The sequence below is a fragment of the Jaculus jaculus genome, chromosome 7, assembly GCF_020740685.1.
Source record: "Jaculus jaculus isolate mJacJac1 chromosome 7, mJacJac1.mat.Y.cur, whole genome shotgun sequence".
NCBI classification, from domain to species: Eukaryota; Metazoa; Chordata; class Mammalia; order Rodentia; family Dipodidae; genus Jaculus; species Jaculus jaculus.
The window spans coordinates 81,015,849-81,041,412 of record NC_059108.1 but is presented as its reverse complement, the minus strand read 5'-3'; the positions used below and the strand labels follow the sequence as shown (position 1 = coordinate 81,041,412).

At 43.5% G+C, this 25,564-nt stretch overlaps 1 protein-coding gene across 3 annotated transcripts in view; it reads left to right on the top strand.

The window, feature by feature from the left end:
- The window catches only part of Heatr5a (HEAT repeat containing 5A), a 170,199-nt gene extending 148,100 nt beyond the window's left edge, over nt 1-22,099 (top strand). For all 3 annotated transcript variants that reach the window (XM_045154098.1, XM_045154097.1, XM_045154099.1), the window contains 7 exons: nt 5,793-5,920; nt 6,881-7,028; nt 8,856-9,128; nt 13,020-13,244; nt 16,671-16,825; nt 18,261-18,474; nt 21,120-22,099. In XM_045154098.1, coding sequence (XP_045010033.1) covers nt 5,793-5,920; nt 6,881-7,028; nt 8,856-9,128; nt 13,020-13,244; nt 16,671-16,825; nt 18,261-18,474; nt 21,120-21,427 — 1,451 coding nt within the window. In that variant the 3' untranslated portion in view covers nt 21,428-22,099. The remainder of the gene's footprint in view (nt 1-5,792; nt 5,921-6,880; nt 7,029-8,855; nt 9,129-13,019; nt 13,245-16,670; nt 16,826-18,260; nt 18,475-21,119) is intronic.
- The last annotated feature ends 3,465 nt before the right edge of the window (nt 22,100-25,564 follow it).

Genomic DNA, 25,564 nt, shown 5'->3' with positions numbered 1-25,564 from the left:
ATACTCCACAATACCAGGTAGGGTTCCAATTTGTTAATCCAGGTGGAGCGGAAAGAATGTCAGAGCCACATGTTGGGTCATGATATACAGAGACATTTGTCTTACCCATAACTGTGGGCTAACTCCACAATGCATGACCCACATACCTCAACAAGGAGGGGCTAATGGGGAGGGGGTAGGTCATGGATGAGCCTAATAATGGTACCAAACTGCCTGTATTTGCTGAATACAAAACTAATTAATAAAATTTTATATATATATAAAAAGCAGACTTTGAAGAACACAACACTCCTTGAGCACTCAGGCCTCTTCGAGAGTCTACATTCTTCCTGTTGTCCCAGTGCAGGTCAGCTAGCCCAGTCTCAAATGTTGTAATCTCTCAATTGCAGCTGAACGGGCAACAGTTCACCCAAAGATTTTTCTTTTTTTTTATATTTTACTTTATTTATTTATTTATTTGACATAGAAAGAGGGAGGAAGAGAGAGAACTGGCGCGCCAGGGCCTCCAGCCATTGCAAATGAACTCCAGAAACGTGTGTCCCCTTGTGCAGCTGAGTAACATGGGTCCTGGGGAATCAAACCTGTGTCCTTTGGCTTTGCAGGAAAACACCTTAATGGCTAAGCCATCCCTCCAGCCCCAAAGATTTTTCTTTCTGTGTCATATCCCTCTGCTCACACCAGTCCATTTCTACACCAAGCAACCCTGCACAAGTTACCAGGACATGGGCATAACAGCAAGCTTCTCACACAAACTGCTAGCCCAATCCAAGCAAAGCCTTTCTCACCTTTATAAGGCAAACCTCACAGTCCATAGTTCTTAGTGCATTCAGGTCTTTCAACTCTGACCAGAATAACCATCAAGCTGTACTTACAGCACTGCAAGGCACCTCTTAGGCCAAGGTTTCAAATCCTTGCACATTCCTCTTGAAAATCAGCTCCAAAAGGCCAAAGCCACACAGTCAGGTGTCTAGCAGCAACCCCACTCCTCAGTACCACTTTACTGTTGTAGTCAGGTTCACATTGCGCAGCTTGTGGGAAAAAGATTTATTTTGGCTTACAGGCTCGAGGGGAAGCTACATGATGGCAAGGGAAAACAATGGCATGAGCAGAGGGTGGGCATCACCCCCTGGCCAACATAAGGTGGACAATAGCAACAGGAGCGTGTGCCAAACACTGGCAAGGGGAAACTGGCTGTAACACCCATAAGCTTGCCCCCAGCAACACACTCCCTCCAGGAGGCATTAATTCCCAAATCTCCATCAGCTGGAAACCTAGCATTCAGAATGCCTCAGTTTATGGGGGACACCTGAATCAAACCACCACATCCTTTCAACCACCACTACCCTTTTTTTGGTTTTGTTTTTCTGAGGTAAGGTCTCATTTTGGTCCAAGCTGACCTACAATTCACTTGTAGTCTTAGGGTGGCCTCAAACTCACTGTGATCCTCCTACCTCTTTTTTGATGATGTTATTGTTGAGACAAGGTCTCTTGTAGCCCAGGCTGCCCTCAAACTTGCAGTGTAGGTGAGGATGATCATCTTGACTTTGATCCTTTTTCCCTCTCCAGTGGACTGAGATTACAGGTGTGTGCCAGCTTATGCAGTGCTTGCACTTGGGCCTTTGTGCATGCTAGACATACACTAGCCACTGAGCCAGTCTCCCAGTCTTTTTTTTTTTTTAAAGACAGGGTCTCATTCTAGCCCAGGCTCACCTGGAACTCACTCTAGTTCAGGCTAGCCTAAAACTCATAACAATCCTTCTACCTGGCCTCCTAAGTGCTGGAATTAAAGGTGTGACCCACCACAGCTGGATTTTTTTTTTTTTTTTGTAAGACAGGGTTTGTTGTAACCCTGAACTCACAAAGTAACCTAGTGCTAAGATTACAGATATGAGCCACTTAGCTTTTTTCTTTCATTTGTTTGGTTTTTGTTAATGCTACTGGGGTTGAAACCCAGGGCCTCACTCATGCTACTGCTCTTACACTACCAGAACTTCACTCATACAGGGTCTTTTGCATGTGTATGTGTATGTGTGTGCTTACCAGCGTGTATGCATGTTCAGCAGCTGTCTGGCTTGCCCCCGGGATCTCTGCCTCCCAGGCCTGGGAATAGGGGCAGGCTGCTGTGCCCAGGCAGCATTCACATGGGAGCAGGAGTCAGACTCGTGTCCTCAGGTTTGTGCAGCAAGCACTCTTACCAAAGGAACCATCTCCCCAGCAGAACATTGCTCTCTTTTTTGGGGGGCGAGGGGGTTGTCCATCTAAGACAATACATTACGTTTCTAGAGTAAATGAAAGTGGGTGGTGTGTAACCTAATTCTGAGGAAACAAACTATAAGTTCATTATTTATTTATTTACTTATTTGGAAGCAGAGAGAGAAGGGGGAAAAAGAGAAAGGGAGGGAGAGAAGGAAGAGAGAATGGGTGTGCCAGGGTCTCTTGCCATCGCAAACGAATTCCAGATGCATGTCCCACTTTGCACATCTGGCTTTGTGTGGTTACTGGGAAATCAAACCCAGGCCAGCAGGCTTTGCAAGCAAATACCCTTTGTTGCAGTCAGGTTCACACTGCACTCAGAAAACCCTTGACCAAGAACAGCTTGTGGGAAAAAAAAGAGGTTTATGTTGGCTTATAGACTTGAGGGGAAACTCCATGATGGAAGGAAAAATGACAGCATGAGCAGAGGGTGGACATCACCTCCTGGGCAATATCAGGTAGACAACTGAAACAGGAGAGTGTGCCCAACACTGGCAAGAGGAAACTGGCTATAATATGCATAAGCCCACCCCCAACAATACACTGCCTCCAGGTGGTGCTAATTCCCTTATCTTCCATCAGCTGGGAATCTAGCATCCAGAACACCCAAGTTTATGGGGACACCTGAATCAAACCACCACACCCTTTAACATTACTAATAAAAAACTTCCTGGGCTGAAGGCTTAGCAGTTAAGGTGCTTGCCTACAAAGCCAAAGGACCCAGATTCAACTCCCCAGGACCCACATAAGCCAGATGAATAAGGGGGCACATACATCTGGAGTTCATTTGCAGTGGCTGGAGGCACTGGTGCACCCATTCTCTCTCTCTCTCCCTCCCTCTCTCTCTCTGTCCCTCCCTCCCTCTCCCCCTCTCCCTCCCTCTCTCTCTCTCTCTCTCTCTCTCTCTCTCTCTCTCTCTCTCTCTCTTTCTTTCCCCCCTCCCTAATTTTCTCTCATATAAATAAATAAAATTTAAAAAATAATTTACTTATTTATTTTTGATTTTTCAATGTAGGGTCTCATTGTAGCCCAGGCTGAACTGGAATTCACTATGTAGTCTCAGGGTGGCCTTGAACTCAAAGCGATCCTCCTACCTCTGCCTCCCAAGTGCTGGGATTAAAGGCATGCCCCCACCAAGCCTTACTGAAGAACTTCCTGAGTAAAATGAAAGATGATAGTTATAAAGGCAAATGATTAAGAGTTTTTTAATATTTTTAAAAAAATTTTTATTTTTATTTATTTATTTGAAAGTGACAGGCAGAGAGATAAAGAAGCAGATATATATAGAGAGAGAGAATGGGTGTGCCAGGGCCTCCAGCCACTGCAAACGAACTCCAGATGCATGCGACCCCTTGTGCATCTGGCTAACGTAGGTCCTGGGGAATCAAGCCTCGGACCAGGGTCCTTAGGCTTCACAGGCATGTGCTTAACCACCAAGCCATCCAGCCCTGATGAAGATTTTTGATTGTTACATTATTTTACCTGATGAAATATGTCTTTTGCCTGAGATAGGATAGCAACAGACCAAAGTAACAGTTCTTCTCAAGTTCTGCTAGGGCTTACTTACAGAAGCCACAGTAACCCCAAAATAGCTACGTCACTGAAAAGTCTTACACCAGCATGGACGATGACTTCCATAGTTCCGTAGTTTTCCTTTCAGCGGATTTTCTCCCCTTTGCATGCTCTAGCGCCTTCAAAGATCACGTGTATCTGGGCAGCATTTTTTACAGCTGGGATGAGGGTACACAGGCATGGCTGAAAGAGCTAGGAACTCACTTAACACATACAAGGCATTAGATTTGATCCCCAACAGTGCAAATAATTTTTTTAAATTTTTGCCGGCGTAGTGGCTCATGATTTTAATTTCAGCACTGATATAATAGGCTACTGTAGGAAGATCACCATGAGTTTGAGGCCACCCTGCACTACAAATGAGTCCAGGTCAGCCTGGGCTGAGGTGTTCTTTTGTTTTTTGGGAGGTTTTTTGAGGCAAGCTCAACAGACTAGCCTCTTTTTTTTTTTTTTTTTTTTTTTTTTTTTTAATGAGAGTGAGAGAATATTGGCATGCCATGTCCTCCAGCCACTGTAATCGAACTTCAAACGTGTGTACCGCCTCATGTGCATGTGTGACCTTGCGCATGTTTCACCTTGTGCATCTGGCTTTCATAGGATCTGGGGAGTTGAACATGGGTCATTAGGCTTTGCAGGCAAGTACCTTAACCACTAAGCCATCTCTCCAACCCCAAAACGTTTTTAAAATTTGAAAAAAGTTTTGGGGCCTATGAAAAAGGAAGATGGGGGCTGGAGAGATGGCTTAGTGGTTAAGCGCTTGCCTGTGAAGCCTAAGGACCCCGGTTCGAGGCTCGGTTCCCCAGGTCCCACGTTAGCCAGATGCACAAGGGGGCGCACACGTCTGGAGTTCGTTTGCAGTGGCTGGAACCCCGGTGTGCCCGTTCTCTCTCTCTCCCTCTGTCTTTCTCAATGTCTGTCGCTCTCAAATAAATAAATAAATAATGAACAAAAAAAAAAAAAAAAAGGAAGATGGTCTTGATGTTAATTTGCAGTGTTGAGAGACCCTGTCTCAAAGGTGCAATACACACACCTTGAAGTTGTCCTCTCTGGCCGCCGTACACTGACACATACACAAATAAATAGACTGCAGAGCCCGGTGTGGCAGTGCATGCTTTTTTGTTTGTTTTTGTTTTTGTTTTTTTGAGGGAGAGTCTCACTCTAGCTCAGGCTGATCTGTAAATCACTCTGTAGTCTCAGGGTGGCCTTGAACTCAGAGCAGTCTTCCTACCTCTGCCTCCCAAGTGCTGGGATTAAAGGTGTGCACCACCATGCCCGGCTGAAGTGCATGCTTTTCATCCAAGACTGAAGTATGAGGGTCACCATGAGTTCAAGGCCAGTCTGAGCTGTAGAGTTTCAGGTTGGTCTGGGCTAATGTGAAATTCTGCCATTTGGAAAAAAAAGGGAGGGGGCTGGAGAGATGGCTTAGTGGTTAAGGCACTTGCCTATGAAGCCTAATTACCCATATTCGACTCTCCGGGTCCCACATAAGCCCAAGGTGACACAAGCATGCAAGGTCGCACATACGCATAAGGTGGCACACATGTCTAGAGTTCATTTACAGTGGCTGGAGGCCCTGGCACAGCAATTCGTATTCTCTCTCACGCATTAAAAAAACAAAAAAAAAAAAAAAAACACACACAACTCAAAATTAGTCTACTGCTCGTAGACCCTTGTGGAGCCTGCCCACTTTTCTGAGTTCTAATCAAAACTGTAACTTTCCCTTTCTTTTCTTTCTTTCTCTTCCTTGGATGTCAGTTGACATCCTAAGCATACTTGGCCTAACACTTGGAGAATTTTCCACTATCTTTTTCTCAATAAATCTTTTCTTTACCAAAAATTATAAAAATAAAACTTGAAAGTTCACTGTACTTAAACTACCTTTTTTGCTGTTAATTTGTATATTAAAAGACTATTTATCCATTGTGCACTAAAGCCTCAAGGAAGACCCCACTTTTTGCTTTTTGTAGGAATCAGCGTGGAGTTTCTGTGTTCGCTACACTCCGACGCAACCATGGAAAGCATTACTGCTTGTTTACACGCACTGCAGGCCCTTCTCGAGATTCCTTGGCCCAGATCTCAAATTGGCAGTGACCAGGTGATTTCCTGTATCCTGGTGGGCTCTAGCATGTTGAGGTTGCTTCAGTGACCAGACACTGAGCAAAGTAGTAAAGGGAGAACAAAACAACTGCACCAGCCAGGCCTTGGAAGTAGGCTGCTATCAGCATTTGTGATGACCCAAGAGCAGCCCGTCCTTTGACTGCCACTTTCTGCAGGGATGGGAAGGTTATGTACTGCACTGTCCTCACAGTAACCATTAGTGTGGCATTCATTCCTTCTCACTGTTTCTGTGAACCCCAGTCTTGACAGTCATCTGTGTTTCCATTCCATTTCCCCGAAAGAGTATAATTGATGGCAGGATTTCAGAAGGTTCATTTTGGTGTAAGATGACATGACAAAAGCTCATGCTCATGCAACCTTTCATTTGGTTTGGTTCGGTTTTTCGAGGTATGGTCTCACTCTGGCCCACACTGACCTGGAATTCACTATGTAGTCTCAGGCTGGCCTCGATCTTGTAGTGATCCTTCTACTGTGGCACATCTTTAATCCCAGAACTCAGGAGGCAAAGGCAAAGAGGATCATTGTGAGTTCAAGGCCACCCTCAGACTACGTAGTGAATTCCAAAAAAAAAACTGGGAGTCACAGTTCCATTTTCCCATCTCTTTATCGCTCTGGTTGCTCTTTCATCTTTGAAACCAACTGAGTAAATCCTGCCATTGATCTAAAGTGTTGTTATAAGCCAAGTGTGGTGTTCACACCTGTAATCCCAGCACTTGGGAGATGGAGGCAGGAAGATCAGGAGTTCAAAGTCATCCTTGGCTATATATCAAATTCAAAGCCAGCCAATCTTTGTGAGACAGTCTCAACAAAAGGGGGGGGGGGCGTTGTTAGTTATATAACTTTATTGTACTGGCACAATGAGACATTGTTATTTTTACAAAAAGTAAAAAGAGTACACGATTTCCAGCATAGTACCCACTGTGTGTTTCTGTGATAGGACTTGGGCATTGAGTTGCTGAATGTACTACACCGAGTAATTTTGACCCGGGAATCGCCTTCCATTCAGCTGGCTTCTCTTGACGTGGTAAGGCAGGTCATCTGTGCAGCTCAAGAGCACGTGAAGGAGAAAAGACGAAGTGCAGAAGGTAGGTGCTAACCCTTCATGCCAAACACTGCCAGCATCTCCCCACCCAACCAGCCCAGTTCTGGTGATCAAATTAAACCTAGGGCCTTGTGTACACTGGACAAGCAATGTACAGTGGAATCACTGAACTGCATTCCCAGTCCTGCATCGCTGTTTGTAAAGTAGTATGTAGTAATACTTTTATTGTATATAGAGCACATGGAACACTACTAGGCATGGCTTTCCTTTCTCTCTTTCTCGTATTAGTTTGTATTGTCAGTAGCTAAGCTACTGCTATGCTTTGGGAAAATGAAGGATTTGTTTGTTTGTTTTGGTTTTTCGAGGTAGGGTCTCACTCTAGCTTAGGCTGACCTGGAATTCATTCTGTAGTCCCAGGGTGGCCTTGAACTCACAGCGATCCTCCTACCTCTGCCTCCCAAGTGCTGGGATTAAAGGCACACCATACCTGGAACAAATGAAGTTTTTTAAAGTTACTTGCATGTGTGTGGTGGGGTGGGTATACCAGAGCCTCTTGCCACTGCAAACAGACACCAGACATTTGTAAAATTGTGTGTGTGTGTGGCTCACATGGGTGGCTTGTAATTGAACCAAGACAGGTAGTCTTTGCAAGCAAGTGCCATTAACTGTTTAGCCATCTCCCCAGCCCCTGCAAAGTTTTAAAAAACTTTGGTGGGGCCTGGAGGGATGACTTAATGGTTAAAGCATTTGTCTACAAAGTCAAAGGACCCAGGTTCAATTCCCCAGGACCCACTTAAGTCAGATGCACAAGGGGTCACATGCGTCTGGAGTTCTGGAGTTCCGTTTGCAGTGGCTGGAGGCTCTGGCATGCCCATTCTCTCCCCCCCCCCCTTTCTCTGTCAAGTAAAATAATTAAAATATTTTTTAAAAAAACTTTGGCAGGAGGAAGGAGTAATCCATTCTTCTGCTAGAGTGTGGTTTAACTGTGTTTACTAGTGTACATGACATGAACTACTGGCGAGCTTCCAAATTGCATGTATAGCTATTAGCTTAAAGCTCAAGGATTCATTGCCACTCTAAATGGGCCCAGAGGTAGGCAGGGGAGGTTTGGCAGCTTCCTAGATTCTTTCTTTCATGCCCAGTAACTACCCAGTACCTAAGGTGACAGTTTACCTCCACCTGTCAAATTCATGTTCTCAAGGGCAAAGAGAGGTGAAGCAGGCCATATTTTAAGGCTAACAGGATTATATGAATTTTTATAAGTCATTGCAATCCAAAGTCATAATAGGGGCTGAGAAAGATTGTTTAGTGATTGAAGGTGCTTGTTGGCAAAGCTTGCCAGCCCAGTTTCAATTTTTTTTTTTTTTCAAGGTTTTGAGGGTTTCACTCTAGCACAGGCTGACCTGCAGTTCACTATGTAGTCTCAGGCTGGCCTCAAACTCACAGTGGTCCTCCTACCTCTGCCTCCTGAGTGCTGGAATTAAAGCCATGTACCACCATGCCTGGCCAGTTTCAATTCTTAAACATCCACTTAAAGCCAGACACATAATGGGTCACAAGCATCTGGTGTTCAGTTGCAGAGAGACTCTGCCATGCACACGTGCACAAACATACACACACACACACAACACATGCAAATAAGTAATTTTTTTTAAAGTAATGGTAAAAGTAGTGTCTTCCATCCCATCTCTTTGAGCACGCTCAGGGTGGTACGGCCACAAACCAAAGACAGCTTTTACCTGCATAACTGCTTTCTTCCTCAGCCATTCCCACACAAGACTTTAACCTCTAAATGTATTACCTGTGCCAGAAATGAATTAAATCACCATCTACTTTAAGCAAAGCAAGCACTATTCTTTCTGTCTTGTAGTTGATGATGGGGCTGCTGAAAAGGAAACCTTGCCGGAGTTTGGTGAAGGGAAGGACACAGGAGGACTTGTGCCAGGGAAGTCTTTGGTCTTGGCAGCGCTGGAACTGTGTGTGTGCATCCTAGTTAGGCAACTCCCGGAGCTGAACCCTGAACTGACGGGTAGCCCAGGAGTGAAAGATGCCAGCCCACAGAGCCTGTCCGAGGATGGGACTAGACTGGTTTCAGCTGCCTTGGCTATCCTTGCTGAGCTTCCTGCCCTGTGCTCTCCTGAAGGTACGTGTTTGGCCCAAAAGAGAAATGGCTCTGGTACACAGTGGAGTGAATATGAACCCAAACACTTGAGTATTGCTTTCTAACCCTCTAAGGGTAGTGTTCCATTGTAACAGAAAATGTGACAGAGGTAAGGTACAGGATAGCAGCTATCACAGGCAGCTTGTGCCTCCGTGGTGCTGTTTTTATGTCTGTGTCTTTTCTAGGTTAGGGGCTCACTCTAGCCTCGGCTGGCATGGGATTCACTGTGTAACTCCAGGTTGGCCTCTTGTTGATCCTACCTCAGCCTTCTTGGTGCTCGGACCAAAGGCTCAGACTTTTTTCCTAGGACATTGAACCCAAGGCCTAGCAGCATGCTAGACATGTGCTGTGCCACTGAGTTACATCCCAACATGACATTTTAAGTTGAATAGTGGTAACTTTTGGCTTTTGGACACATTTTTTTTAAGTGTGTGTGTTTATGAGTGTGGGCACACCTGTGCCATGGCCATATGTAGAGGTCAGAGGACAACTTTCACTTAGCCCTCACCCTTTACCTCATTTGAAGCAAGATTTCTCTCTCTGGGTTCTCAGTTCTGTTGTATTTGTTGTGTTTGCCACAGCATTCTAGGAGGTTCTCCTGTCTTTACTTCCCATCTTCCTGTCAGTGGTCAGGACTGCAGAACCCTGCCACAGCTTCCAGCTTCTTATGTGAGGTCTGGGGATCAAGCTCTCATCATATTCTGTTGCAGTCCGGTTCGCATTGCTGGTAGAAATCACCCAACAAGAGTAGCTTCTGGGAAAAAGAGATTTATTTTGGCTTACAGGCTTGAGGGGAAGCTCCACGATGGCAGGGGAAAACGATGGCATGAGCAGAGGGTGGACATCACTCCCTGGCCAACATAAGGTAGACCACAGCAACAGGAGGGTGTGCCAAACACTGGCATGGGGAAACTGGCTATAAAGCCCATGAGCCCGCCCCCAACAATATACTCCCTCCAGGAGGCATTAATTCCCAAATATCCATCAGCTGGGAACCTAGCATTCAGAACACCTAAGTTTATGGGGGACACCTGAATCAAACCACCACATATTTTGACTTCACTTTATCCACTGAGTTCTCTCCCCAGACCCTTCTAGCATTTTCTCCATACACTATCCTATGGACAGATACTTCCTGACTTGGTGATAAGAGATCCTGCCCGATGGATTCTTGGCTTTTAGGCTCTGCTGAATTCACCACATTTTCCTGATTCCTTCTGTGCATATCCTCCACCAAAAAGGCTTTGTGCTCAAAAAATCACATCCCCCCCCCAAAAAATAATAATAATTCAAATGAATAGTAGTGATGTTTATATATCTTGTGAATAAACTTAGTGCCACTGCATTATATAACATAGAAAGTGAAAATGGGACTGGATAGAGTGGGGCATGATGCCTGGGATCCCAGTACTCTTGAGTCTGAGGCAGTAGCATCAGGAGTCAGAGCCTGAGATTCTGTCCAAAAACAGAAAGAAAGCAAAGAAACAAAACAAATATGATAGCAAAAGTTGCACCTCCTTTTGGAGAAGTTCACATCCATGATCAGGGGTATGTCTCACCTTTTTGTGAGTGACTCTGTCTCAACCTTCAGGCTTAAAGTCTGTATTAATATATCCTTATTGAGGGGCTGGGACGGAAGTTTAGTAATTCAAGGTTCTTGTTTGGAAAGTCTACCAACCAGGTTCAATTCCGCAGCACTCACATAAAGTTGGATAGGCATTCATTTGCAGTGGTAAGATACCTTGGAGTGTCCACACACACTAACATGTGCAAATAAATAAATAATAAAATGTCCTTAGAAAAATTCTAACTCTGCTTTAAATAAATAAATAACTAGAATGACAGTAATACAATTTAACATTTCCAATTATAACCATCAGAATTTGGGGATGAAGAGATGGCTTAGTGGTTAAGCGCTTGCCTGTGAAGCCTAAGGACCCCAGTTCAAGGCTCAATTCCCCAGGACCCATGTTAGCCAGATGCATAAGGGGGCGCATGTGTCTGGAGTTGCAGTGGCTAGAAGCCCTAGCACGCCTATTCTCTCTCTCTCTCTCCCTCTCATTTTCAAATAAATAAAGATAAAACAAAAAAAATTTTTTTTTAATTTGATCCAGGGCTGGAGAGATGGCTTAGCAGTTAAGGCATTTGCCTACAAAGCCAAAGGACCAAGGTTTGATTCCCCAGGACCAGATGCACAAGGTGGCACATGAATCTGGAGTTCTTTTGCAGTGGCTAAAGGCCTTGGCACACCCATTCTCTCTGTATGTCTGCCTCTTTCTCTCTGTCTCTCAAATAAATAAAATAAGTTTTTAAAAATTGATCCAACCTTTAAAAAAATATTTTTGAGGAAGGGTCTTACTGTAGCCCAGACTGACCTGGAAGTGACTCTGTAGCCCATCTTGGCCTTGAACTCACGGTGCTCCTTCTACCTTAGCCTCCTGAGTGCTGAGATTACAGACATGAACTTTAATTGAACCAGGCATGGTGGCACATGCCTTTCATCCTAGCACTCAGGAGGCTGATCTAGGAGGATTGCCATGAGTTTGAGGCTAGCCTGAGACTACATAGTGTTTTCCAGGTCACCTGGTGTAAAGAGCAAGACCCTACCTTGAAAACCCAAAAACAAACAAACAAACAAAGGTAAGAAAGAAAGAAAATCTTGAGCTGGAGAAATGGCCTACAAAACCTAATGTCCTGAGTTCGATTCCCCAGTGCCCATGTGAAGCCAGATGCACAAGGTGGTGCATGCATTTGGAGGTTGTTTTCAGTGGCTAGAGGCCTTGGCGTGCCCCTTGATTCATATTTTCTTTCTATCTCTCTCTCTCTGCTTGCAAATAAATAAATAAAATTTAAAAAGAAAGAAACAGGGCTAGAGAGATGGCTTAGCGGTTAAGTCACTTGTCTGTGAAGCGTGAGGACCCATGTTCAACTCTCCAGATCCCATATGTCAGCTGCACAAAGGTGAGGCAAGCACAAGGTCGTACAAGCCCACTAGGTGGCACAAGCATCTGGATTTCTATTGCAATGGCTGAGGCCAATTCTGTCCTTCCCACCCTCTCTCTCTCTCTCTCTCTCTGAAATAAAAAATAAAAAAGAAAGAAAAAAAGAAAAAAAAATTTTGAGGTAGGGTCTCACTCTAGCCCAGGCTGACTTGGAGTTCGAGGATGGCCTCGAACTCATGGTGATCCTCCTACCTCTGCCTGCGATTAAAGGTGTGTGCCACCACACCCAGCTGAAAAAGAAATCTTAAGTAAAGCCAACAAGATAAGCAGATGCCTCAATGGGCAAGAGTGCTTGCTGTTCAGTGTTCAAGCCCAACAGCCTGAGTTTACATCCCCAGAACCCACGTAAAGATGGACACAGCAACAAGTAACTATTATCCCAGCCCTTCTATGACAGAGTGAGAGGCGAAGAATGGAGAATCACCCAAACTCATGAGCCATGTACACGCAGCAGTGAACAAGAGTTCCTGCTTTAAGTAAGGTGGAAAGCTAGAACCAACACCTGAGGTTGTCCTCCACTTTCCACACATGAGCTGTGGCACTCACCTGCCTACCTGCCTACACACACTCTCTCTCTCTCTCTCTCACACACACACACACTTGGAAAAAGAATCTTTAAATATTTTTGTTTTGTTGATTTTAAAAAAATATTGTTTATTTGAGAGAGGAGGTGGAGAAAGGGGCTTTCCCCCCTCTTGTGTGTGTGTTTGGAAAGGAGGAGTTGGTGCTTATGATTGAACCTGGGGCCTTGCGCATGCTCAGTCATTCATCTTTCACCCTGTGCCCTGAAAAAGAATCGTAAATACTAGGACCTCTGGCACTGTCTTACTCAGTAATGACTTAAGGAAACAGGGTGTGTTTTGTCTTGCAGGAAGCATCTCAATTCTCCCCACTATATTGTATCTCACAATTGGAGTCCTCCGAGAAACTGCTGTGAGATTACCTGAAGGCCAGTTATCTCCAACAGTTGCAGCTTCTCTGCAGGCTCTGAAAGGAATATTATCCTCCCCCATGGCCCGAGCAGAAAAGAGCCGTGCTGCTTGGACTGTCCTTCTCCAAAGTGCTTTAGCAACAGTTCTTGACTGCTGGAATCCAGGTACTTAAGGCTCTGTGTTCCTTGTTTAAAATGTGGGAGTAGCTGGGTATGGTGGCACACACTACTAGTCCCAGCACTTGGGAGGCTGAGGTAGGATTGTGTGTTCGGAGCTAGTCTGGGACTACAGAGTGAGTTCCAAGTCAGCCTGAGCTAGAATGAGGCCCTACCTCATTAAAAACAAAAAGATCTGGGCATGGTGGCGCATACCTTTAATCCCAGCACTCAGGAGAAAGGTAGGAGGATCACCATGAGTTCTAGGCCACCCTGGGAATACATCATGAATACCAGGTCAGCCTGAGCTAGAGTGAGACCCTGCCTCAAAAAGCCAAAAAAGAAAAAATAAAAGAAAGTTTGGCCCAGCACTTGGGAGGTAGAAGTAAGAAGATTGCTGTGAGTTCAAGGTCAGCCTGGGACTACAGAATGAGTTCCAAATCAACCTAGGCTAGAGACACTATTTTAGAAAAAAAAAAAAATTCCAGCCAGAGAGATTGCTCAGCGGTTTAGGCACTTGCCTGCAAAGCTGGTTTGATTCTCCCTGTACCCACTTAAACCCAGATGCACAAAGAGGCACATGCATCTGGGGTTTATTTGCATCAGCTAGAAGCCCTGGTAGACCCAATCTTTGCCCCTCCCCTCCCCTCCCTTCCTCCTCCTTCCCTCCCTCCCTCCCTCTCTCCCTCTCTCTCCCTCTCTCTCTCTTTCTTTGGAAATAAAATCTAGAGGCCATTTTTATTTTTTTTAAATGTGTCATATCTGGTGGGTCATGCCTTTAATCCCAGCATTCTTGGGAGGCAGAGATAGGAGTATCACCATGAGTTCAAGGCCACCTTGAGACTACATAGTGAATTCCAGGTCAGCCTGGGCTAAAGTGAAACCCTACCTCCAAAAAAAAAAAAGAAAAGAAAAGTTGGTTATAATGATTGTAAAGTCTTTAGATATATTATACCTTATCCTTACCTCCTTGTCCTAGTTATAAATAGTACAGTTTACCCAATTTGGGCTTATGGAACAGGGAGAGAGCCAAAAATTCAGATAAGAAGAAATTTAAAAAATATTGCATTTACAGAAGCCAAAGAAAAGGGTTTTGTTGGTGGTGGTGGTTTTTGTTTTGCTTGTTTTCAAGGTAGAGTATCACTCTAGCCCAAGCTGACCTAGAATTCACTGTTGTCTCAGGGTGGCCTTGAACTCATGGTGATCCTCCTACCTCTGCCTCCTGAGTGCTGGGATTAAAAGCATGTGCCACCGCCCCTGGCTGAAAAGAGTTTTAATGCGGGGAGAGGAGCAGGGAGTGTTGAAGTACAAATGAGAGATAAGGAAGAGGGAAGGTTACAGATGGGCTCTTGGTGGCGAGAAGAGAAGTAGCAGGAGGAAAAGAGTAGGGTCAGGGAATGTATAAGTTTGTTTTTCTGAGGCTAGGTCTCACTGTGTATGTAGGTGGGCCAGGATTACCTTGAACTCACATTGTCCTGCCTAAGCCTCCCAAATGCTGATATTACAACTATCCAGGCATATTTGATTTTCCAAGATAAGAAAGACTTCATGTAAGTTTGTACAAGAGGGAAAGGTGGAGAATTGTCTACATTTACAATTATGAAGAAAGCAGCATGCAAATCTAAATAGAAAAAAAGAAACTTTGCAGCACATTTTAAAGTATTAATCTTTTGCCAAGAAAGAGGACGAGAACTTAAGGATGGAGTCCTAGTTTTTTGTGGAATATTGTGAGGAGGTCACCTCTTCAGCTCTCTCTCACACAGAGATAGTTTTGGTAACTTGTCATTTTGTACCAGGTCAGGACTTAGATAGAAGAGCTGAACATGACAGGTGAACTGTTTTCTGTGTAATAAATCCCCTTCCCCAGCTGGGCCTGGTGGCACATGTCTCTGATCCTGGTACTGATGAGGTAGAGGCAAGAGTTACCGGAAGTACAAGGTCACTTGGCCACATAGCTTGTTTGAAGCCAAACTGAGCTACGTGAGGCATGAGAATTTATCTCCAAAAAAATAAAACTAACAAAAAGAAAACCCCAAAACTTAGTGGTTTTGAACAGAAAACATTTGTTATCTGACAGTTTCTGAGAGCCAGAACTAGCCTGGTGGTTGCAGCTCAAGTCTCTCATGAGGTTACTGTTAAGATATTTGGGCCAGGTGTGGTGGTGCATGTCTTTAATCCCAGCACTTAGGAAGCCAAAGTAGGAGAATTGTTGTCCTAGGCCAGTCTGAAACTCCATAATGAATTCCAGGTCAGGCCGGGCTAGAGCGAGACCCTGCCTCAAAAAAAAAAAAAAAAAAAAAAAAAAACAGGCAGTAAACAATGGGATCAGGAACCCAGGAGGGGTTGATCTTAATGAAGTGAAATCGACATTTTTCCTAAACTAGCTGAGGGCACCGCAGCTTCAAGTTGCCACAACCAAGAGTAACTTTGCTGTACAGGAAACAGTGTGGCCTCAGTTAACAGTATACTGTCTGGGATCAAACTCTCTGCCTTACTAATTTTATATGTGTTGGGGAAATGATAAAATTTATGTTTCTTGTACATAAAAAGGAAGAAATAAGAGTACCTACCATCTGGTCCTATTTGAAGGTTAAATATTTAATATGTTCCAAGTTTTTAGAACAGTGCTATCATGTTCACTTTATTACCTGTTGCTGCAGTCAGGTTCACATTACTGGCAGAAATCACCCAGCCAAGAGCAGTTTGTGAGGGAAAAAGTTTATTTTGGCTAACAGACTTCAGGGGAAGCTCCATGATGGCATGAACAGAGAATAGAGAACATCACCTCCTTGCCAATATCAGGTGGACAACAGGAACAAGAGAGTGTGCCAAAAACTGGTGGGGGTGGGGGTTGAAGGGATGGCTTAGCGGTTAAGGCATTTGCCTGCAAAGCCAAAGTACACAGGTTTGGTTCCCCAGGACCTGATGGCCTAGTTACTCAAGAAAAATGAGACAGGAGGGTTCTTTGGCTAGAAGTTCAAAGGGCTACATAGTCAGTTTCTGTCACCAAAACAAAAAAATAACATAATGAATAAGTAAAAAAGTAGCTTGATACATGTTGAGAACTATGTGTAGCATGTATGAAGTCTAAGTGCTTTACATAGGTTAACTCATTTAATCCTCATAACCCAATCACATGAGCACTGTTACTCCCAATTTAAAAATGAGAAATTCAAGATAGACTTACATGTGCAAGTGTAACAACACACATCGTACGTATTTCTCAGGGCTTTATACACACACAAGGGGACTAACCCAGAGCCTTGCATATACTAGGCAAGTACTCGCTCTACCACTGAGCTATATATCCCCTGTCATTTAGTATTATCCGTATCTGTTGTATACAGGGAAAAAATGTTGCTAACTGAACAGAAGTCAGCTTCAAACATGTAAAGCAGTAAATATGATCCATTCTAATAGACTGTTTCTCTTTAGTTGATGGAACACATCAAGAACGTGATGAAGTCAGCCTGCTTACTGCCATCACAGTATTTATTTTGTCTACGGGTCCAGAAGTGACTACCATCCCATGCCTTCAGAAGCGCTGCATTGAGAAATTTAAGACTGCCCTTCAGATAAAAGATCCTGGGGTAAGTGTCTTTTAGCAGAGAGATACTTGTAGTAGAAATATATTTGGACCATCACAAAACTTATCTCTGTGATGTTTGTTTGCTCCAACAAGAAGTGTTAAGGGGCTGTGGACATACATAGCTCAGTAGAGTGCCCCACACCACATAAAGTGGATATGGTGGTACAGGCCTATAATCTCAGCTCAGGAGGTAGAGACAGGAGTATCAGATGTTCAGAATCATGGGACTGGTGAGATTGCTCAACAGTTAGAGGCATATGCTTGCAAAGCCTAACAACCCAGGTTCAATTCCCCAGCACCTGTATAGAGCTTGAATTGCATTCATTTGCAGCAGCAAGAGACCCTGGTGTATGCTTGTGTGAATACAAACACACACATAAGTACATAAATACAAGTTCAAGATCATCTTAGGCTACATAATGAGTTCAAGACAACCTGGGATACAGAGTAGAATACATGTCTCAAAAATAATCAAAATACTCAAGCTAGGCAAAGTGACACGTGCCTCTAATCCCAGCAGTTGGGAGGCAGTGATAAGAGGATCACTGTAAGTTCGAGGCCAGCCTGGAACTACAGAGTAAATTCCTAGTTAGCCTGGGCTAGAGTGAGACCTTACCTCAAAAAAAAAAATTAAAAAACCAATATTCTCACAATTAATAAGAGATAGTTTTATGTATATGGTGTGTAGTTATTTTCTTTTGTCCTTCTGTCCCATTTGTCATCTGCCATTGCTTGGGTTTTATGTGGCAGGCAAAGTGGTGACTCTGGTATGTGGTGACACCACAGATTTATTGTAGGCTAGACATGGTTCCTTAAAAACCTTCAGACTGTGACAGTTGAAATCAGATGTGGAGAATTTTTGTGAAAAACATTTTCTTCTCTTTTTTAAAAAAATATTTATTATTATTTATTTATTTGAAAGAGAGAGAATGAGAGAAAGAGGCAGATAGAATAGGCACACCAGGGCTTCTAGCCATCGTGAACAAACTCCAGACACATGCGCTACCTTGGGCACGTGGGTCCTGGGCAATCAAACTGAGTTCTTTGGCTTTGCAGAAAGTGCCTTAACAGCTAAACCATCTTTCCAGCCCAGAAAACATTTTCTGTATTGTTCATATTTTATCCTTTTGTTGTTTGTGGATTTTTGATTTTGCTATTTTTGTTCATTATAAGAGAGGGACATGAGGGAGAAAACGAGTGAGAAGGAAAATTTAGTTTGACACTCAGTTATCTTCCCCAGTGTCCTCGTGTTCATTCCTCTGTCCCACTTTCAACCATTATAACCACGGCTAACAGCTACCACATGTTGGTACTTCCAGAATTGGAAATGAACGGGAAATAAATTTAAATACTTTTGCTACTTTAACTGCAGTTTTCAGGGTTGTTTGTTTGTTGCCTTTTAATTTACAGTTTACTCTTGTCTCTTGCCTGATTAGATACAAATCAAGACCTATCAGCTCCTACATTCCATTTTTCAGTATCCAAATCCAGCTGTTTCCTACCCGTACATTTACTCTTTAGCATCTTCTGTTGTGGAAAAACTGCAGGAAATAGACAAGAGAAAACCTGAAGATACTAATGAGCTGCATATCTTTCAAGAAAGCATAAAGGTTTTAGAAGCACTGGTTACCATTGCCGAAGAACAACATCGTAAGTGTTGGCCTAAACTTATACTGTCTCAGAGTCCCTCCAGAGGTAGCATTTCAGCGTGATTTTAGTTGTAAAAGCACCAGCTAGTCCCTTACATCTGTACCTCACATCCTTGTGAGGCCAGTGTTGGGTGGCACACTGGTGCACGCCAAGTCTCACTCACTTGGAAGGCTGAGGCAGCACAATGTCCTGAGCTATACGCAGCCAGCCTGGGAAGCATAGCAAGACCTCGTCTCAAAAAAAAAAAACTAAACTCTTAATCCCAGCACTCAGAAGGCAGAGGTAAGAGGATCACTGTAAGCTCGAGCTTGAAGCCAGCCCGAGACTTAATGGTGAATTCCAGCTCAGCTTGGGCTAGAGCGAAACCCAACCTCAAAACAAAAGCCAGGCATGGTGGCACACGCCTTTATTCCCAGTACTCCAGAGGCAGAGGTAGGAGGATCACTGAGTTCAAGGCCATCCTGAGACTGCAGAGTGAATTCCAGGTCAGCCTGGGCTAGAGTGAGACCCTACCTTGAAAAACCAAAAAACAAACAAAAAAATTAGAAAACATAGCACACGCCTTTAATCCAGCACTCAGGAGACAGAGGTAGGAGAATTGGAGCAATGTCGTGAATTCCAGGTCAGTCTGGGGCTAAAGGGAGACCCTACCTCCAAAAACCAAAAAAAGAAAAGAAAAAAGAAAAGAGAGACAGGCACGGCGGCACACTCCTGTAATGCCAGCACTCTGAAGGCTGAGGCAGAAAAATCACCATGTGTTTGAAGCCAGCCTGGGCCACACGTTAAGTAAGACTCTGTCTTCAAAAAGACAAAAAGTGGGGCTGGGGAGATGGCTCAGAGGTTAAGGACATTTTCTTCCAAAACCAATTTCCCAGCACCCAGCATAAAGCTAACTGCAAAAGTGCTGCTAGAGCAAGAGGGCCGCTCTCTTGGTGAACCTGACACCAGCACAGGGCGAGGGAGACAGACCTGAGGACACTCCGCTCCTACCAAACCAGACACACAGAGGCTCCTAAGAGCCCGTCACTGAAGTGGACCTAAAATGAACCCAACATGGCTCAGGGAATTTTGCAGTAAAGGGGTCGGGAAGATTGCTAGAGGCTCAAGTTGGGACATTGCACACAGAGACATTGCCTCTTCCCCGTAACTGGTGACTACCCCCACAGTGCATGACCCACAGTCCCCGTGGGAATAACTGACATCCCCACTGAGAAGGGTCCCTTTGGAGGGGAGGTAGGGATGAAGATAAGGATGGTACCAACATGTGCTGTTTACATGCTGAGTATGTCCATAACTAATAAATATATAGAGATGGCTAAAATTTTTAAAACTGGTGTTAGCATCTGCTGTTCATTTGCAGCAGCATGAGACCTTGACATGGCCATACATACAAAACACATGTGCAAATAAATACTTTTTAAAGAATGACTAGGGAGATGGCACAGCACTTAAAGGCACTTGCTTGCAAAGCCTTTGGGCCCAAATTCAGTTCCCAACAACCACATAAAAGTCAGATGCAAAAAATGGCACCAGCATCAAGAGACCCTAGTACACCCATGTGCGAGCACACACATATACACACACACACAGTAAGCAAAAATGCTTGCTTATTTAAGAGAGAGGACAGGCCACTGTGAACAAACGCCAGATGCATGTGCCACCTGGTGCATCTGTCTTTATGTGGGTACTGAGGAATCAAACCTGGGTCCTTTGGCTTTTGCCAGCAAGTGCCTTAACTGCTAAGCCATCTCTCCAGCTCCAGTAAAAATATTTTTTTGAACAAAGAAGATTAGGATAAGCACATAAGGACCATCCTGCCCCAGGGAACTGACTGCCAGCTCTGAGCCTCCCACCTCAGCAGTGGCTCTGTAGGTGTGACCATCACTGTACACTGAGCCAGCCTACCGTGTGGAGACTTGATGTAGAGCAAGTATCCCAGCTGGTTCCTATCAGTCTGTGGGGGGATTAATATTGTAATAAGCAAGCACAGAAAGTTAAATAAGTGTTCAAGTGTTTAAAAAAAGGATTAGGGAGATGGCTCAGCAATTAAAAGGTGCCTGCTTGCAAAGCCTACTGGTCTGGGTTCAGTTCCCAAGTGGGGAAGAGTATAAAGCCAGATGCAAAAGCTCCATGCATCTGTGATCCCAGGGCACCTTCAACAAGGGGTGGTAGAGCCAGGAAGGAGTATCTGAGGCTTGTAGACCAGCTGGTCTGACCATTTGCAGGCTGCAGGGGACCCTGTCTCCAAGAAGGTAGAGCACAGACACCATAAACTGCTGACCTCCACACATACGCGTGCACACACGCAAATTTTTTTGTTGTTTGTTTTTTCAAGGTAGGGTCTCACTCTTGCCCAGGCTGACCTGGAATTCGCTATATAGTCTCAGGGTGGCTTTGAACTCACAGCAATTCTTCTACCTCCTCAGCCTCCCAAGTGCTGGGATTAAAAGCATGCACCACGCCAGCCAATAATTTCTTTAAAAAAAGAAAGAAAGGCAGGTATTGTGTTAATCCCAGATACTGATATTAGTCTTACTTTGAGAGAAGAGAGGAGAGTAGAAGGGGAGAGTGTGTGCAAATCAAGTGCTTTTGCTGTCTTGAATAAACATGTCCTTGAACCTTCATCCTTTGCTTACTCATCACAGGCCCTCAGCTGGTGGCCTGTCTTCTGCCTATTCTCATTTCCTTCCTTCTGGATGAGAATGCTCTGGGATCAGCAACCTCCATTATGAGAAGACTACACGACTTTGCTTTGCAAAATCTCATGCAGATTGGACCTCAGCATTCATCGGTTTTCAAAAGTGTAATGGCTTCTTCTCCAACTCTGAAAGCCCGCCTTGAGGCTGCAGTTAAGGGCAATCAGGAAAGTGTCAAAGTCAAGCCATCACCATCTAAGCAGACTAAGAGCCCTGCAAAGAGCTCAAGCATCCAATTAAAGACTAATTTTCTCTGACACTGTTTCTTTGCAACAATAAGCACCTTAATATAATACTTGATTATTTCTTTCTCTTTGGGGACAAAGGTGAAATTTAGACACAAGTGTCCTTGGAGATCTAGTTGATTGCTGTCATTTGCAAAGTTAAAACAAATATTTTTTGGAAGTTTTTGTCACATTTTTCCACCCCCTTCCCACATGCACTTAATAAGGCCATAGAGCTATCAGAAATCTTAACCAGGAATTTAAAGAAAGTACTAAAGAACTGAATTGACTGAACATTTGAAAATGAAATGGGTTCCTTTCTATTCTTATGATATACTTAACTCTGTGACCAGTGTAGATTTCACCGTAGTATGAATTATCTGCACTTTTCATGGATTCTAGTTGCTAATGGAAATTTCTGCCTTATTCTGGCAGTATCAAGCTTTCTTGGATTTCTCAAGCTACACGAGTGATTAGATCCAGGCATAGTGGTACAAACCTATAACCCTAGCACTTGGGAGGCAGAAGGACAACCACAAGTTTGAGGCCAGCTTAGTCTACAGAGAGTTCTAGCCTAGCCAAGGGTGCATAGTGAGACTTTGTCTCAAGAAAATAAAATACTTGTCGTCCTTTTATTATTATTATTTTTGAGAGAGAGAGAGAGAATGGGTGCACCAGGGCCTATAGCCAAGACAAATGAGCTCCAGACACATGCACTACCTTGTGTACCTGGCTTATGTGGGTACTGGGAAGTTGAACCTGGGTCCTTAAGCTTTGCAGGCAAGTGCCTTAACCACTAAGCAATCTTTCCAGCCCCAAGAAAATAAAACAAAAATAATGATAATTAATGATTGAAAAGCTATTTGGGAAACATGGTCTAGAAATATACAACATAAAATGGTACAGATTAGCCTCAGCCCTGCAGTGTGACATAAGATTTGCTCTCTTATTTATCATGACTTGTCACAATCTTTTGAGTGATTATCTGTTGAGTTCACAAAAAAAGAAAGTTATGCTTATGGAATAATGGCATAGATTTACTATTTCTCAAATGGATTTTCTGTTGCCTCTGTTCTAGCAATTTTGTTCATTTTATTTGTAAAAAATATATTGAGAATAAACATAGATTCATATCTATATTGTATTTGGATTAACGATAAGATTATATGAATGTCAAATTTAGAACCTCAATGGTTACAAATGCTTTTTTAACACAGATTATATTTTAATATGGGGTGGGCGGGGTCTAATGATAAAGTCATGTTGGTTGAAAAGTGTGTGTGGCTCTGTTCATGATCTTTGGTCTTCCTTCCACCATAGTGTGACGTGTGTGAAGCAGGCTCTGTGTCAAAATGAAGCATTTCCCTTTTAGAAATTATACACCGAAGTGACAGAGGCATGTTCAGAACTGAGAAAATCATTCTGATCCAAGCAGGAGCAATGTAACGTACTCTATTTTATTAGGTTATATGTAAATACTCTTGTCAAATATCAGGATGGAAGACAGTTGAAAAATTCTAATGCTGTAATCAATTTTTCTAAATTATGGAAATAAAGCTAATTTTCTTTAACTTTCTTGCATTTTGAATAATTTTATCCAGAAAAGATGACTAGGTAGTCTCACAGATCCCTTTGTGACTTGCCTTTGTCCTCAGGGGAGCCATGGAACCGTCTTTGTATTGTTTCAGAGTTGTTTTCAAGTCTCTGGGACTTGAGTGCAAATCTCTCGAAATGCCCTGTTCTTGCTGCTGTACTGCCGTCCTCTGAGTCATGGTCCCACTGTCACTTCCCTTTGGCAGTTCCTTAACACTTGCACCATCTCTCACGCCACACACATTTCACAGCTTTCTCCCCTGTGCTCACGCAGCACTGGGTACATTCTTTGGTGCACGCAGTACCACAGTGCACGTCAGTGTCATCTAGCCTCATGCTTTCAGTCTGCTTTCTCAGAAAGAGACTCTTGTCTTTTGAGTTGCTCTGGTGTGGGATGGATTTAAACTTAGAAACCTGCTCCTTTACCAGGGAAAATGCTCAACTGATAAAATTGATAAAATTTGTTCAATTCCTGGATTTTTTGTTTGATCCATTTTCATTGTTTTATTTAGTTGACATAAGATTTCTGCTCATCATTTAGTGGCATAATGAGCTGAATTGTTTCGGCTAAAAATGACATATGACTATTGATAGTTACATACATATTATTTCTAGTGCCCTGTAATTAGGAACTTTGAGTTAGACAGTATCATGCAAGCTTTTTAAAGTGCATCTCTCATCTAACTTAATACTAAGTTATTATTATCCTACTTTTTTAAAAAAAAAGTATTGCCAGACATGGTGGCGCACACCTTTAATCCCCAGCACTTGGGAGGGACAAGTAGAATTGCCACAAGTATTAGGCCACCCTGAGACTACAGAGCGAATCCCAGGTCAGCCTGGGCTAAAGCAAGACCTACCTCAAAAAAAAAAAAAAAAAAACAGGGCTGGAGAAGATGGCATAGTGGTTAAGGCATTTGCCTGCAAAACCAAAGGACCATGGTTCGATTCCCCAGGACCCACGTAAGCCAGACACACAAGGAGGCCCATGCATCTGGAGTTCGTTTGCAGTGGCTGGAGGCCCTGGAGCACTCATTATCTCTCTCACTCTCTCTCTTTACCTCTTCCTCTCTCTCTCAAATAAATGAGTAAATAAAATATATCTTTAAAAAAAAAGAAAGAAAAACATTCACAGCTAAGATTTGAACCTGTCTTTCTAACCCCATGTTGGAGATGATCACATGCTCCTGTAACCCTGACTTCATCAGGGTGAAGCTGTCCCCAGAGGCCTTCCTCATTCCTTGCTGAAGTTATGTTTCAGTTGTATTTCTCCAAATTGCAGCTAAAAGAGTTCTACCAATACAGTAGAACCTGTAAAATGGGAGAGGGGTATCCTACAATTGTTTTAAAAATATCTTTTACATTTTGTTTGTTTGCTTGTTTAAGAGAGATAAAGACACAGATAGAGAATGGACATGCTGGGGCCCCCAGCCATTGCAAACAAACTCCAGACACATGTGCCACCTGGCTTTACATGAGTAAAAAAAAAACCCAAGTCATGAGGCTTTGCAGGCAAGCACCTTAAGCTAAGCCATCTTTCCAGCCCCTCTGTAATTTTTATGAGGACAAATTATTTAGTTCCATATGGAAAGGAAATTTATTGGGCTGGAAAGATGGATCAGCAATTAAAGGCACTTACTTGATGGCCTGGGTTCAATTTCCCAGTACCCATGTAAAGTTAGATGCACAAAGTGACACATGTGTCTGGAGTTTGTCTACAGTGGCTAGAGGCCCTGGCATACCCATTCTGTTTCTCCCTCTCCCCCCTCTGTCTGTCTCTCTCCCAAATAAATAAATACATTTTTATTTGTGTATATTAAAAAGGTAAAGAAAAGTCAGTAGTGGTGGCACATGCCTTTAAATAAATCCCAGCACTAGAGGTAGAAGGATTGCCAGGAGTTCAAGGCCACCTTGAGACTACATAGTGAATTCCAGGTCAGCCTGGACTACAGTGAAACCCTATTGGGGGGGGGGGATTTTGCAGGGCATGGTGGCACATGCCTTTAATCCTAGCACTGGGAGGTAGAGGTAGGAGGATCGCCATGAGTTCAAGGCCACCCTGAGACTACATAGTGAATTCCAGGTCATCCTGGGCTACAGTGAACAGTGAAACCCTACCTCGAAAAATAAAAATAAAAAAAAAGAATCTTAAGGCTAAATAGTCAAAAACTGAAAAGTTCCTCATTCTCTCTATATATCTACCTCTCTCTCTCTTAAATAAATATTTTAAAATAGGCTGGAGAGATGGCTTACTGGTTAAGACACTTGCCTGCAAAACCAAAGGACCCAGATTCTATTCTCTAGGACCCACATAAGCTGGATGCCCAAGATGGCGCATGCATCTAGAGTTTGTTTGCAGTGACTGGAGGCCCTGGTGTACCCTATCTCTTGACCTGCCTCTTTCTCAAGTAAATAAGTAAAAATAAACTGAAAATTTTAGTAAAAGTTTCTGGAAACTGGAAATGTAACTTGATAGGGTGCTTGTCTAGCATGCATGAAACCCTGAGTTCCAGTCCCAGCACTGCCTAAATAGAGTTTGACGATACACACCTGTCATCCCAGCATTCCAGAGGTGGT